Below are 15,580 nucleotides of genomic sequence, written 5' to 3'. Positions count from 1 at the left end.
TCATATATTACAAGATCACTTCTATGATAAAGTGTCATCTAATGTCGGCTGGAAACAATATCAACACTTTATATTGGTAAAGATCTTTGCTAACACGAACGTCTGGTGAATATAGCAGGCCGAAAAACACATCACACTTTTCCACGGTGGCTAAACCTTTAAAAAAGTTTTTGCCACATAGTCTGAGTGTCGTGGCTATGACATTCGGGTGTACGGCACGATACGTCTCTCAAAAACTATTTCTTTTATGTGAAAGGAGATTACTTTGCTATTTAAGTCATGGCATATTCCACAAAATGAGGTGTTTCAGGACATGCATCTTGTTGTCTACATCTTGATAAAGGATTATTATAAAAATACTTGATAAACCCCGTAGTTAATCTTAAACCCCATTAGGCCATTTAGCCTCGCCTGGAAGAAACTTTTATTTTCCCAAAAATATAAAAATGCTGCCCATTATGTTACACGGTGCTCTTGAATTAAATTTAAATGGAAGGTGCTTACACCTGGGAAGTTTTTGCGGATTCTAAAACTACAATGTTCACAGATGAAAAAAAAATCAAAAAACAAAAAAATCGCCGGAGCGCTTTTTAAATAAATCGCGATTCAAGTTGACATTTTTAGGGGTTGTTTAGGTTTTTGCGATTTTGCTTAGAAACCGCAAGTCCCATCAAAATCAGGCCGAAGATAATGTTGTAGCTATGAAAATTTTCTACAAGATTGACATTTAAGGTATTTTCATAGGTTTTACCATTTTTGAGATATGGAAGTTCAAATTGGGACAATGCCCTGACTGTATCGCCCCCTTATAAAACAATGTCATGAAGGGTGCACCTTAACTAACTTTTAATGAAAACCGCTTACACAGGGGAAGTTTTTGTGAATTCTGAAACAGCAATGTTCATAGATGAGAAAAATCCAGAAACAAGAAAAAATCACTGTAGGGATTTTTAAATAAATCGCGGTCAAAATTCACATTTTTATGTGTTTTTTAGGTTTTCACGATTTTGCTTGGAAACCGCAAGTCCAATCAAAATGAAGCTAAAGAAAATGTTGTAGCTGTGAAAATTCTCTACAGGATTGACGTTTATGATTTGTTCTCAGGCTGTACCATTTTTGAGATAAAGAAGCTCAGTTTACATTTTTAGGTTTTTTTGTTAGGGATTCGCGATTTTGCTTGAATACGGCAAGTCTTATCGGCATGGGACCTGAGAAAATCTTATAGCTGTGAAAATTATCTATAAGACTGGCTTATGTAATTTTTGCTAGGTTGTACCATTTTTTTAGATATGTAAGTTTAAGTTGGGAAATTGCAGTCATGACATTGTTTTATAAGGAGACGATAGAGAATTGAATTGAATTTGAATTGTCCCAATTTCAACTTCTATATCTCAAAAGTTGTAAAACCTACGAAAATATCATTAGGGTCAATCTTTTAGAGAATTTTGATAGCTACAACATTTTCTTTATTCCCATTTTGATAGGACTTGCGGTTTCCAAGAAAAATCGCAAAAACCTAAACAACAACTAAAAATGTCAACTTGAATCGCGATTTATTTAAAAAGCGCTCCGGCGATTTTTTTTTTTGTTATTTGATTGTTCTCATCTATGAACATTGTAGTTTCAGAATACGCGAAAACTTCCCAGGTGTAAGCACCTTCCATTCAAATTTGATTCAAGAGCACCGTGGTTAATCTACCACCTATCGCCGGTTGAAAGCTGCTTTGCAAAGGTAGTTGTCTTTGCTGCGTTTAATTTGAGCATTGCCATAAACACATAGAAGTGCCATCTAGTGTCAACTAAAAGAAACGTGATCGTGTTGCTTGTAGCGGTTAAGTTTCCTGCTAATATTCTCATGAAGGTGAGTTTTCAGGGAAAATAAAAATGCTACCACTTATGGTAGTTGAATTTGCTAATTTTAGTCTTGCCTCGTTCCTCAGTAGGTAGTAGATGTTTTACTTGAAATTAAAAGGTTATTGAATTAATTGAAAGCCAGCTGAAAAAACAGCAATTTCCCATACTATTATTCCTATCACCGCCGGCTGCTTTCGTGAAGCACATCAGTTATAGAAAATATTCATGAATAGCATAAAAAATATCTACCCTCGCTGCGGCATCTTTCTCGTCAAAATTCGACACCACTTATATCAGGAACTTTTTCAAATTTTATTTAAATTGGGCTCAAGTACAGTTGAACTTCTATATAATGAACTTCGTGTAAAAAATACATCCTTATAACGAAGTTGTTTTTAAGGAAAAAGTGGAAATTCTTAGAGAAAATAATCTCTCTATAACGTAGTAAGTTGTCGGTCTACAAGTGCTACGTTATAGAGAAGTTTGGCTGTGCTTATAATAGGTTGCAGAGAGTAAATGTTGTATTTTTTTATTGATCGGTAAAAGACACCACCATAATAAAGAGGTCGACCTTACAAAAAAATTGGGTCTAAAAAACAACACAACTTCTACCCTATAGAGCGCCCAATTGGGCGCCATGGTTTTAAAACTCAAATAGGCACACGAAAATGATTGGAATGTGAAGATCAAAAAGTTTGGATATTATTGGCCATAGATGGACCTGAGTTTGCGTCGTTTGGTATGTTAACTGGAAAACAATTGAGTGTCATTCTTTTACAACTTAATCAGACACACAAAATAGAATTAAGTATGCATCTTGTTTCTTTTGAAACGTTTCTTTCGGGACGATAATTGGGAGCTTCCACACCCTACAGATTCGAAATTGGGCGCTATTATTTTAAAACTCAAAGAGATAAACTAAAATCAAAGGGATTTGAAGATACTGACGATTCAAAAGATTGAATGTTATTGGCCAGAAATGGATTTGATAGTATGCGTCTCTTTTGTTTTAATACGTTTGGGGCATGTTTACAGGAAAATAATTGCGTTTGCACGAAAAATTAAAAAGTTTTGTGGCATATTTAAGAAACTTTACTAGAGAAAAATCTTAAATAAGATCATCTTCACATGCAAATCGACAGAGTCTATTATTTGTATAGAAACAGATACATTCTTATATCATATTTAAGAAACTCTTCCTCAGGATTGCTCAAAGTCACTATTGCAAAAGAACAAATGTGTTGCTGGCACATCTTGACGAAATTTGACTTTAAAAGCATTACTCTCAGATATGACCGGAATATGGTGCTAACTCGGGAAAACAAAAATACAGGACAGACAAAAATCCTTTTGAGAATATTGTTAGTTTTCTGTATTAAACCCCTTGTTGCCTTTTCAATGGGACCCTTGGCGACAAAACAGATCCACAACATCCGTCCCTGTTAGATCAGTTACTTGGCGCCATACTTTGAAGCTCAACCTTATCTTTTAACGTTTAAAAAGTTTTTCCCATCACCCGGCGAGTGAGGTAAAGTGTTTTTGTTAGTAAAAACAATACAAACAACAACTATAAAACAACAAGTGCATGGTGGCCTTATTGTCATCAACCATCCCTACTCATCACCATCATCAACTCCATAATGATTATCCACAGAGATGATGAGCAAAAGAGTTGTGATGTTTTTCCATCATAAAACTCAACATCAGCATTTTCACAACATCAACATAGAGTTGATGAATGAAGAAGAAAAAAATCTTATAAATAAACAAATGATGATGATTTCTGTTGTTGTTGTTGCTGCTGTTGTCTACCATGAAGTTCTTCACTTTTTCCATTTAGAAGCAGAGGCGACAAGAAAATGTTAGAGGAGCAAAAACAAAACAAGAGGTAAATGTAATGTATGTTTTTACAAAATTCTGTTGGCCTGGTATTTTTCCATACAAACACATGTGCATGAATGTGTGTATGTATGTAAATGCGTATATGTGTCTCATAGACACACCGTTTATTTGAGTAGGTTTTTTTGTTTCACTGCTATCTTTGCCGTTTGTGCTTAAGTGCGTATTTGTTTTAAGCTTTATTTACTCTAGCTGGGGGTTGTATGCATGACTCCACGTGTGCGTTTGGCTGTCAAAAGGAGTTCCACTGTGCTTTGTGTGCCTGGGTGTTTGCAGTAGCTGTGGAAAAGGAAACCATGGGATATGACTTTTTTATAAAACCAAAGAAAAAGACAAATCATAAATAAAAGCGGAAGTTTTTGTGGTTATTTAAAGTAATCAGTCTATGATTGTTTAAATAACAAAAAGTGCCGGCAACAGTTCATTCATTTCAATGAGTTGCTTTCCTTGAGATAGACAAATAGAATTTGAATTTCTTGCAACATCAGCGCTATCTCTTTGTATGGAAGTTGATGTTTTTCTTTTTATCAGAAACACATTAAAAAGTTTTTTTCTTTATCTAAATGTCATATGGAAGGGATGAACCGAAGGAATTTGTTTGGATAAATAAGGGTTAATTAAATATACTCAGGGTAATGAGTGTGGTTCCGGGGAAATAAATGACACTGATGTTTAGCGGTAGGGAAATGGATTTAAATTAACGCTACACAAAAGATTTTTTCATCTGTGATAATAAGAAAAAATATGAAATCAATGCTGCTTAAGAAAAATTTTTGAGGCGATAAAAATACAGAAAAATTAAAAATATTGCTCATGCCACGTTGGGCGCCACTTTTCATAATTTAAAAAAATATATTCAACTGTGGTTTTAATACGAAAGATAACAACAAATGACCCACGCAATTAACATAGGCCATGCTACCCACATTGGGCGCCACTTTGGATACTAAAATATTTTAAAGAAGGAAAGAAAAATACGTTTTTAAGGAAAACATTTACTTATGGTAAAATATCATAAATCTAAATTCGACTTCCTATACACTATATCCCAAATTGACAAGACAAAATATGAAAAAAATTCAGCTTAACAAAAATTTTTGAGGGGATAAAAATACAGAAAAATTAAAAATATTGCCCATGCCACGTTTGGCGCCACTTTTCATAATTTAAAAAAAATATATTCAACTGTGGTTTTAATACGTAAGATGACAACAAATGACCCCCGCTACCCACATTAGGCGTCACTTTGGATAATAGAATATTTTAAAGAAGGAAAGAAAAATACTTTTGTAAGGAAAACATTTACTTAAGGTAAAATATCATAAATCTAAATTCGACTTCCTATACACTATATCCCAAATTGAGCGCCAGTTTCTAAACAATCTATCTATGTTTCAATAGAGACTTGTATTTACTCTATCACGTATGATTGCAATAAAAGGATAACAAAAAAGTGGTATACAATTTACGGCCTCACCCCCACCCTCACCTTGGGCACCAGTTTGCCTCAATTTGTGTATATTTTTACCCTATTTAAACCAATTACATTACCTATGTATAACTATTTAAGCAGCATAATATTCTATATTTATTTGATGAGGAATTAATAACAAAAGAAATTAAATAATTTTCCAATTCAATGAGCATATGACCCCAGTTGGGGTCAGAACATATCCCTTAAATACGTTTCACAGATGTTAATACTTTTGGTGACTGAAAATTTACAAATTTACTGCTGGAATATCGATTCAATTTTCTATGCCATAATTTGCCATATAATTTTCCCATTATTTTTTCGATTATTAAATTCTGTCCCCAATATTCTCCAGATACTTTTAATATATTAGTTTTTCCTCCAGCTAAATATCTATTGAAAAGGGTTTTCCTGAGTTTATTAAATATTTACTTTTTGTTTGTTAAACTAACTGAAATATCAACATCAGCTGTTCGTTGCCTCCTAAAAGTATGTATAATTTTTCGATTAAATATTAATTGAAGCGTAAAAAGGGTACTCTGCCACATATCATCCGTAGGAAAAACTTTTCAAAGTTTTCTTTTTTCCTCTCCATTCATATTGAATTAAGTGAACAGTGAAAAAGGGTTACATTTAAATGAAAAGTATGAGGAGAGTTGTAAGGGCTAATAATGGTTTCAGACATCACTTAAAGGATTGCAAATTATTAACTCGAAACTTCAGAACAAAGATTATTTTGTAAAGAAAGTTTTGCTTTAAATTTTTTTTTTTTTTTTTGTTTTTTGTGAAGTGAGGCAGTATTTAAAGAAGGTTATTCCGAAGAAAGAAACTTTAAATCTTTTACAGAGATAAGTGAATTTTAAATAAATTAAGACGTAAATGTCCACAACATTTGTTTCATCAATGTACATCCCAACGAGGACTTCGTTTATGCGGCATAATATTAAGACGACCTCGAACATAGCCTTTTTGTTAGCAAATACTTTAAATTCCACACGAGCCATAATATCGTTACAAATATTTTTTTTTAATATTATTTGTTGTAGCCTCCCCGAAAAAAAATTTGATTTATTTTTCTCAACCCATCCCCCTCTTTCTTCATCAATTTTAAAATAATATACCAATAAAGGTGAAATTCCCTCCAAAATAAATGAAAATAAAAGGAAAACATGCCAAATTTTCGCAATAAAATCAAATCAAGAAAATCGCTGCACATGTACTCACCATCTTCCAAAGTTCGAGCGACACGTGAATTTGATGGTTTACCCTCAACCGACTTATAAAAGGGTACAATGAAAAATTCATATAACGTATATTGCAATAGACCAGTCATGGTACACGACGAGGCACCACCACCATTCAATATGGTCAACATACGATATGTTGTACTGCCAACATAGGCAGCAGCCGATTGTATGACACTAGATGGTGTTGTTGAGGCCACCACATAAGCTGTACCATCACGTCTGGCAATATTTGGTTTTGATGCTGAAATCAATGCCGATGAAGAGGCTGCTGATGATGTTGAATGAGAAGAACGACCATTGCTGCTGCTGCTACGTGCGGCAGCTACTAATGGATTTGTGTTTGCCGAGGAGCCAACTGAAGTATCCAAAAGTTGACGTGCGTAAATATAGAAACCTTCAACATATTTGCCATTGATGATCTGAAAAAGAAAAGCAATACGAACACAAACAGTTTTCAATATTAAGCTATTACCATTACAACAACAACAATAATAACTAAACTTTGTTTAATTTCCTTTGTGGAAATAAATAAAAGTTGAATTAAGTTACTAACCTGCCAAGATAATTTCATACTGGTAGAATCCACAACACTGGCATTGATAAGTTCTATAACATCACCGGATAAGAGGCTGGCACGGGCTTCACTCAAATCCAAACCGCTATTGAAGTATTTCTAAAACACACACAGACAATGGAAATTAATAAAGAAATCTCGAAATCTCTTTCTCTTCACACAACAACTACACAACTTACCGTTCCCACCACAATTGGCTCTGACATGGGTGATGGCAATGATAGGCCATGAGAATTTTCTGCTCTAATCAAAAAGAAATAATTAATGCCTGGCAGCAAACCCACTTGTGTATAAGTTGTATTCTGTACACGACTGGCCACTTGTGTCCAACCATCCGTTTCATTTTTGGCAAACATTTCCACAACATAACCCACCAGGCTGGAGGCACCCACCTTATTGCTACGTGTCCATGACAAACTAATTGAGTCTTCAGTTTTGTCCACAACTTGTGGTTTACCTGGTGGTCCAGGATGGGCGGACAATTCAGGTGCACGGAAGAATTTAATGTTGGGATTTGTGGGTGAGTCCAAACGGAGATAACCACTCCACGATGATTTGCCATTACGATTACTGGCCACACATGTGTAAAGGCCTTCATCTTCATTTCTCATAAGATCAACAATGGTAAGAGATCCGGAATCGGACATGTTGCGGCGTTCATGATCCATAACATCAATGGGTATGCCATTCAAATACCATTGGACTTGAGGAATGGGTGAACCCAAGGTGCGGCAGGGTAAAGTAACAATTGATTTGACAGGGAGAGTTTGATTCACTGGACCCTGTTCAATAACGGGTGGCGGTAATTCGAATTGGGTATCCACAGTTACAACTGTGCGACTGCTAACACTACCCACAGCATTTAGGGCATTGCATACCACAACCTTGCCACTGTCTTCACGGGCAAAACGAAAGATTGATAAAACTGAACGGCCTTCGGGTGTTACTGTGACTTCCAAACGTGAATCTTTGTAGCCGGGGAAAAGCAGCGAGCTGTTACCCTCAATTGACCAATACACTGTAGGTTTGGGATATCCAGTGGCCTGGCATTCGAACAGTACCTCATCACCAACTTCGACCAATTGATTTTTGGGTCTAATTGAGAATTTGGGAGGAGCTGAAAAAGGAAGAATAAATAAGTTTATTTCTAGTATCAGAATATATGAATTAAAGTCATGACTTACCATGGACAATAAGTGTTCCGGTGGCCGTTATTGAACCCACAGCATTATCAGCCTCACAGGTATATTCGCCCATATCTTCCAGGGTAATATCGTCCAGTTTTAAACTGCGATCTTCCAAAACAGTGACACGACCTAAAAATTGAGGGAAAATATAAGGTGTTGAAAGGAAGAGCTTGCTGAATAAAATGAAGACCCCGAAGGTATGTATGAATTTGTGTATTAGAAGTCAAGGAAAATGCTAATTAAGCCCACTCTGATCGCATTTTGTAGTAAGAATGTTGTTGAAGGTCTTACTGTCTAACAGAAGGGGGTATTTCAGTTTGTTTTTATTACGTGGTAAATACTTCGTCCCACGTTGGTCGCCAAATGAACGACGGATTGATGTAGAATGCATAGAAAACATAGCGGACCTAACGTTGGTCGACATTGTAAATAATTTTATCACAATTTTCTTAATTTAATAGTAGTATATATTTTTTCGAATCGCCTCGTGAATACCTTGCCCAACATTGGTCGCCAATGGATGAGGAAGTCATGTAGGATGCAAAAAAAAGATAGCCGACTCCATGTTGGGCGGCATTGCAAATAACAGAAGAGGGTATTTCAGTACGTTTTATTACGTGGTGAATACCTTACCCCATGTTGGTCGCCAATGGACAAAGTATTGATGTAGGATATCCCATACTGGGCGCTACTGCAGGAAAAGGTAAAATTCTAAACTAAGTTTGGGCGATTTAACTTTATATCTACGCTATATAGTGAATATTTATATTTACGACTCCACGCTGGGCGCCATCTCTCCATAACCCAAATATTATTGATTTTCTATCAGAGTTGATCGTCCTATGCTCCAGTGGGAGTTAAAGTAATAAAATTATAATTAATATCAGAATTGAGCTAAATATATGCATAATTTCTACTCCCCACCCCACAACCACATAAAAATTAGCTTTGCTTAATTAATTTGATTTCCATTAGCCTCAGAATGAAGCCACGACACATTTCAATAGAGTAGGAAAACCACATTCTAAATATTATTCGTCATACGACTGACGAAATGAACTCTGGTAAATATTTCAAATGAAAAATACCAAAAGAAAACCACATATTTTGGCAAATAGCAAAACATTTACTCCTACCCACACACATACATTTTAATGTAAACATATGGAAACATAGACATAAATAAAGTTTATATGACATTATATGGTCCATATGCTCATTACCCCTTTGTTTGACTTTGTATTACGAGTGCAATACAAATTCGGGTTAGCAAAAAAATAACAAAAAATAATTTCCATTTTGAAAAATCTAACTAAAACAAACTTTTTAAACGTTGTAGAGGGGGCGAACATATAAAGTGACGAACTAAAATAACAGCTATATTTGAAAACTAAAAACTTCTTTCTGGGCTAAAACCATGTTACCAGTATTAGTTGCAGGTATCATACGATGACCGCTTACTGTGTTATGTGGTTTCCGGCTAATTGACAATCAGAGAAGGGTTAAACAAACAAACGGGCGACCACAATCGTTTAGTAACAAATTGTGAGGAGGGAAAGTAGATGGAAAAGAGGTGGTACGTTAAAATTATGGTAGCTCGAGAAATGTCAACAGACAAACAAACAAGTAAACAAAACTTTGGTTTAAAATAAAAATCAACATAAAACCAAATGCTGGATAGATTTAAAAAGGACAAACGACAATTTATCCTGAGCACTGAGATAAATAGTACACCTTCCCCCCATAACAATACACATTTACAGTTGCATACACTACACACACACAACACAGGTATGGTATAGAAAGGAAATCCGTTGTTTGCTCTAGAGTAGTACACCCACAAACACAGTTTTTGTTTCGTTTTGCTGTTGATATCACAAACTTACGTAAAGGCATATTTCCACCCGAGGCTGTGCGACGCCACAGGACATCCGGCAATGGATCACCACCAATGCGACATTGGAATATAACTGATGTACCAACAACAGCTGTTTGATTCTGGGGACCGCGTATTAAAAATGGTCGAGCTAAAAGAGAACAAGACGAAGAAGAAAAGAAAATTACAATTTAATTTGAAAAATGTTGTGTTTTTACAACAATTATAAACATTACATAGGGAGAGAGAATGTAACGGAAACTTACTGTGTACTTTGAGAAAAGCTGTACTTGATTCCCTTGTGCCAACAACATTCTTCACCACACATTGATAACGACCATCATCAGATTGTCGTACATCTTGTATGGCTAAATTACCACCATCAACAATGCGTATACGTTTATTGCCATTCAAATTGAGAGTTTGTCCATTTTTACGCCAGCTAACTTGGGGTTCGGGTGAACCACGTGGTGGTCCACATTCCATAAGGGCCACTTCACCTTGAGCAACACGGGTGTTTTGTGGTTCCAAACGAAATTCATCACGTAGAACTGCAATTAAAAAAATTAAGTATATAATAGGTTTTAAATTATTAAGGTAAATTATTAAGCAATATAATAGGTCCCACATTGGTCGTCACTTTTAGATGTAGTAGTTATATATCATAAGGTACATAAAATGCCCTAAAATACTTTAGAAAAATTGTTAAATTTCAAGTTTAAAGGATTAAAATAAAACATTAAAATTTATGTATTTATATCCGCCTTGGGCGCCAATATGCTAATTCTTATCCTTTCATTATTTATTTTCCATAAAATTGATGTTCATTGTTCTTGGTTTCTTTTATATTTAAAACTGTGTTATAGCCTCTTTCAGAACTTAAAAAAAACCTCCCAAATTGGGCGCCAATTTGCAATAGCTTGAATTTTATTTGTTTATGATGATGCAATCATTTTTGGAACCTTTTTTGTGGCAGTGGTAAATACGATAGCCCCACTTTGGGCGCCAATCACTATTTTTTACTGTTTCCCTTTATTCATTCCACTTGGGAACATAGGGTATCTACAAGTTCATTCCATTTAATTTTATCATGGCGATTTCCGTTTTTTTATTTATCTTTCCGTTTTTTTATCTATCTGTAATATTAACAGGCAATAGTTGCAATTTTATTTGTTTATTATCAATCTACTTTTAACTTTATGAGATCACTGCAAAATATGTTAACCCCTCATTGGACGCCAATCACTATCTTAGATATTTTTTTATACTAATAGGACTTTAAATAAAATTTTTTGGTGTTTGGATGATATTTCCTATATATATAGCCAAGTTAATGGTGAAGTTATCTAAACTCCACATTGGTCGCCACTAATAAATTGAATTTTCAGAAAACTTTGTAGCAAATAAACAGTTTAAAATATACTTACATGCAACCTGTAATGTAGCATTACGTGATCTCGCCACACCAAATTCATTTTTAGCCTGACACCAATAAGTACCAGCATCACTTTCACGTCTCGAATGGATAACCTAAAAATAATAAAAAAAAAACAAAAATGTTAAGAATTTAATTTAAATACAGCATTCGCAAAAGTAGATTAAGATCTATGTAATAAAAATGCTTTTGTAAATTATACGTTTAGATTACGACTATTTCAATAAAAAAACCCTTTGATGTAGTCCATAAATGAATTGGACACGTGTTGATTTTTGAAATTCTTATCACAAAATCAAATATTTTTGTGAATTTTAGACTTGTGAATACAACTGTTTGGCAACACACAATAGTCAAGCCAAATTAATTGAAATGTTGAGAGTTTTTAATTAAATGTTGATGTTAAAATACAAAGAGAGGAGGATAAACGTTATTTAAAGGCATTTAATTTGATGACAAGATAGACCGAATATTTGCTTTAAATAAGTTTCTATTTTTTATAATTTAATAAACTATTTTCCAGATAATTTTGTTATGTTAACATATAAAGAGGAGGACAAACTTTCAAAAAAAAAATAATTTGTCGGATAGATTAGACTGAATATTTACTTCACACATAATTTATATTTTGTATAATTTAATTTATTATTTTCAAGATATCTTAGGAAACTTTTGACTTTGTATGGGAAATTGAATGCAATATCATTGCTTCAAACAGCAAAAATGCAAATCGTAGTTGGTATACAATAATTAGCAAATACTTAAATTAAATCCCTTTTAAATAGAAATTTATATTCGTCGGTCGTCATTTAAATTAAATTATGAAAGAAAGAAACCCATTTTAAATCTGTCCTTTCTATACTATTTACAAACAAATCTATTTACAATTTCCATATTTATTTATAGCGACAAAAAAAATCCTTTCTTCTGTCATGTGTTAATAATTAGTGGTCGACATTATTTTCTGTTAGTCTGCCAGGGTAGTTTGTTGTCCCAACACTATTTATTTTTTATTATTATTAAAACAACAATATTTATAAATATAAATACCATATAATTGCAATTTACATATTTTATATGAATCGCTCTGCTGTTTTGTCGGTCGCGGCAGTTAGTGAAACAGCTTGGCAAAAACATCTGTTAAATATGAGTGTATTTACAAAATGTTCTTTTCATTTCATTTTAATGCCATCGTTTTTGTTGAAGAGTTGTGTTTTTTTACATGGTTGGACCGCCAATTCCATTAAATGAATGTGCTATATTGAAATAAACATCTCTTTTAAATTGTAAAACAATAACGACTGAATAGTTTTGCTAATTGATATTTTATTAATGGTCATTTTGTAAAAGTCAATGCGGAGGTACGAGGTACAAGCGAAGTATGACAACGCCATCTATACGCTGTGCATTAAAAATTCTTGGTAAATTGTTAAGGCTTAATGACGTTGTATCTGCACTTATATATCGACGCCTCCAAACAATAGTATGCTAAGTCGACTTAGCATGTTTTCAAGTTCTTTACATTTTTATGTTTAACGTCCTTTAACTTAAATTCTGTCAAATTTTGGTAATGATCGGACAATCCGAACAGAAGTTATAAACAAATATTTACTTAGCATAGTACTGAAGGTCAAAGAAATTTCCAAACTTTTAGAGCTTGTCCTGCAAAACTCGCTTTTCAGAATTAGCAAACTATTATTTGGAGGCGTCGAACGTCCTTTACCTTAAATTCTGTCTTATTTTGGTAATGATCGGTCAATCCGAACAGAAGTTATAAACAAATATTGACTTAGCATAGTACAGAAGTTCAAAAAAATTTCCAAACTTTGAGAGCTTCTCCTGCAAAACTCACTTTTTAGACTTAGCATACTATTATTTGGAGGTGTCGATATACATATACCTAGATAAATGAGTTAGGCGATGAGTGACTTACTAACTGAATGACAAATAAGACGTTCGAAGGTAGCATCGCTAACATGGGTGTTTGAAATTCATCTTCGTAGTACTAAATTTTCCAATAAAATATTTAACATTATAGCACCATCTATATTTCATTCTGAGGCCATTATATCGACACCTCCAAATAATAGTATGCTAAGTCTGAAAAGTGAGTTTTGCAGGAGAAGCTCTCAAAGTTTACAGTTTTTTTTTTGACCTTCTTTACAATGCTAAGTAAACATTTGTTTATAACTTCTGTTCGGATTGACCGATCATTACCAAAATTTGACAGAATTTAAGTTAAAGGACGTAAAATGTAAAAATGTAAAGAACTTGAAAACATGCTAAGTCGACTTAGCATACTATTGTTTGGAGGCGTCGATGTGAGCAACATTTCAATTTCGTGTGTATTTTGGGTACATTTAGGTACCAAAAATGGGAGGATATTTAATTGCGGGATCAAGCAAAGAGCGTCGCTCCTTCTGTGTTTTCCTAAACGCTTTAACATTGTAAAATATATTTATTTTCTTGACATATTTGCATTTAAAGTTTATGCGTACTTCTTTGTAAATTCCCCCAAAAAGGGTACGAGGCGCACAAAATTATCTTTAATTTTTCCGAACGCCATCTATACGTCATACACATTACACATTTTAAAAATCTTAGGTGAGAAGTACTTCATTCTGTGCCAGTGTTATTGAGTATTTCTTGTGTATGCTCTTAACTTTGAGCTTGACTCCAATGTTAAAGTGATCTTGCCTTCTTTCTTGGCATATTTGCATTTAAAGTTAATTCATCCAATGAAGACCATACAAATTATATAATTATTATAAAGAACTTCTAATGAAACACAAAAGTTACAATAATGAAATTATTTTAGAACAATTTTTAAAGAAATTTTCCCAACTCACCTTTAGAAAAAATAAATCACCCGTTGGCATAACAATGCGATGTGAACCTGAGTCCGTTTTCAATTCATAGCCGTCTTTAAACCATTGTATCGATGGCGATGGAGTGCCTTCAGCTTTGCAATTAAATGTGAACGGGTCATTTTTAGGGACGACCATATCCTTGGGATGTTCAATAATGCGGGGATTTTGAGCTGAAAGAAAAACAAAAAAAAAGAAAAGAAACAAAATGAGTAAAAATTCAACAAAAATTTGTCATGGTTTTGTTAAAGAAAGTACAATTCATTCTCATGAAAAAATTTGTAAAATTGAAGCCGCCTTCCCCTAAACTAATCAAAGTAAGCCGCCTTATAAGATTTTCAAAGATCACACAAGAGACCATTAATGTTTGGTAAGTACATACAGCAAGAGAGGGTGTGTGAGTGTAACGGAACCAATGAAAATTGTAACAATGTTATTGTCATTGTCAAATATTTCATGCTATACAAAGATGGGTCAAGCAACGAACAAACTGGTCATCATGGTTATAAGAAAATTATATTGTAGTTGCCTAAAAAAATCATTATCATTCTCATAGGTATTCAGTTTTTTCCTCTTCTTTAAAATCCAGTCTATTGTTTCGATTATTTGAATGGCATGTCCTTTGCCTTATGGTTGGTTGCTTCTAACATTTTTGAACCTATTCATTGTTGCCTTCATTCGCTTTTTTCATTTTTTTTTTCTATTAAATGCTAAAAATTATTGGATTACTTCTTGATATTTATGATAATTTGTTTTTATTTTATAGCTAAAGCAAAGACCACAATCTGTTTACTGGCTGCGGAAGAAACAAAAAGTTAGCAGACTATCTGACCATATCATCATCTGTTAAAGTATCCGTGTTCTGCTTTCTTACTTTGTGCTGTGCATCACTTCTTCTCTAACTGTGTTTAAAAAATGAAGGTTCAATTGTGTTTAATCACCGTAAAAGTGATGTTAATGAATCTGTACAAAGAGATAAATTCTCATTGGAGGATTTTTTTGCTATACGCTTCCTTTTTCCCCATTTTGCTGGAAGATTATGGTTTTGGGAAAACAATTGGTGGTTTTGTGTTATATATGGAGGAGGGGAAATAACAAGAGACACCTGGCTTTTAGTTATCTTTTTTTCTATAATCCCCAATCAATGGGTGGTTTTGGTATTAAATT

General features: G+C 33.8%; 1 protein-coding gene across 1 annotated transcript in view; it reads right to left on the bottom strand.

Annotated features, from left to right (window-relative positions):
- Positions 1–15,580, bottom strand: part of robo2 (roundabout 2) — a 101,237-nt gene that overhangs the window by 17,863 nt on the left and 67,794 nt on the right. Inside the window, exons 3-10 of the mRNA XM_073969456.1 lie at positions 14,396–14,586; positions 11,539–11,641; positions 10,378–10,662; positions 10,122–10,262; positions 8,233–8,364; positions 7,228–8,165; positions 7,028–7,147; positions 6,452–6,893 (exon numbers count right to left, since the gene is read on the bottom strand). Of these exons, the coding sequence (XP_073825557.1) occupies positions 6,452–6,893; positions 7,028–7,147; positions 7,228–8,165; positions 8,233–8,364; positions 10,122–10,262; positions 10,378–10,662; positions 11,539–11,641; positions 14,396–14,586 (2,352 nt within the window). The remainder of the gene's footprint in view (positions 1–6,451; positions 6,894–7,027; positions 7,148–7,227; positions 8,166–8,232; positions 8,365–10,121; positions 10,263–10,377; positions 10,663–11,538; positions 11,642–14,395; positions 14,587–15,580) is intronic.

Source organism: Musca autumnalis, unplaced genomic scaffold, assembly GCF_047663935.1.
Source record: "Musca autumnalis isolate F117 unplaced genomic scaffold, ASM4766393v1 scaffold_2, whole genome shotgun sequence".
NCBI lineage: Eukaryota > Metazoa > Arthropoda > Insecta > Diptera > Muscidae > Musca > Musca autumnalis.
The sequence above is the reverse complement of the archived record's forward strand: the minus strand, read 5'-3'. Positions and strand labels throughout refer to the sequence as shown.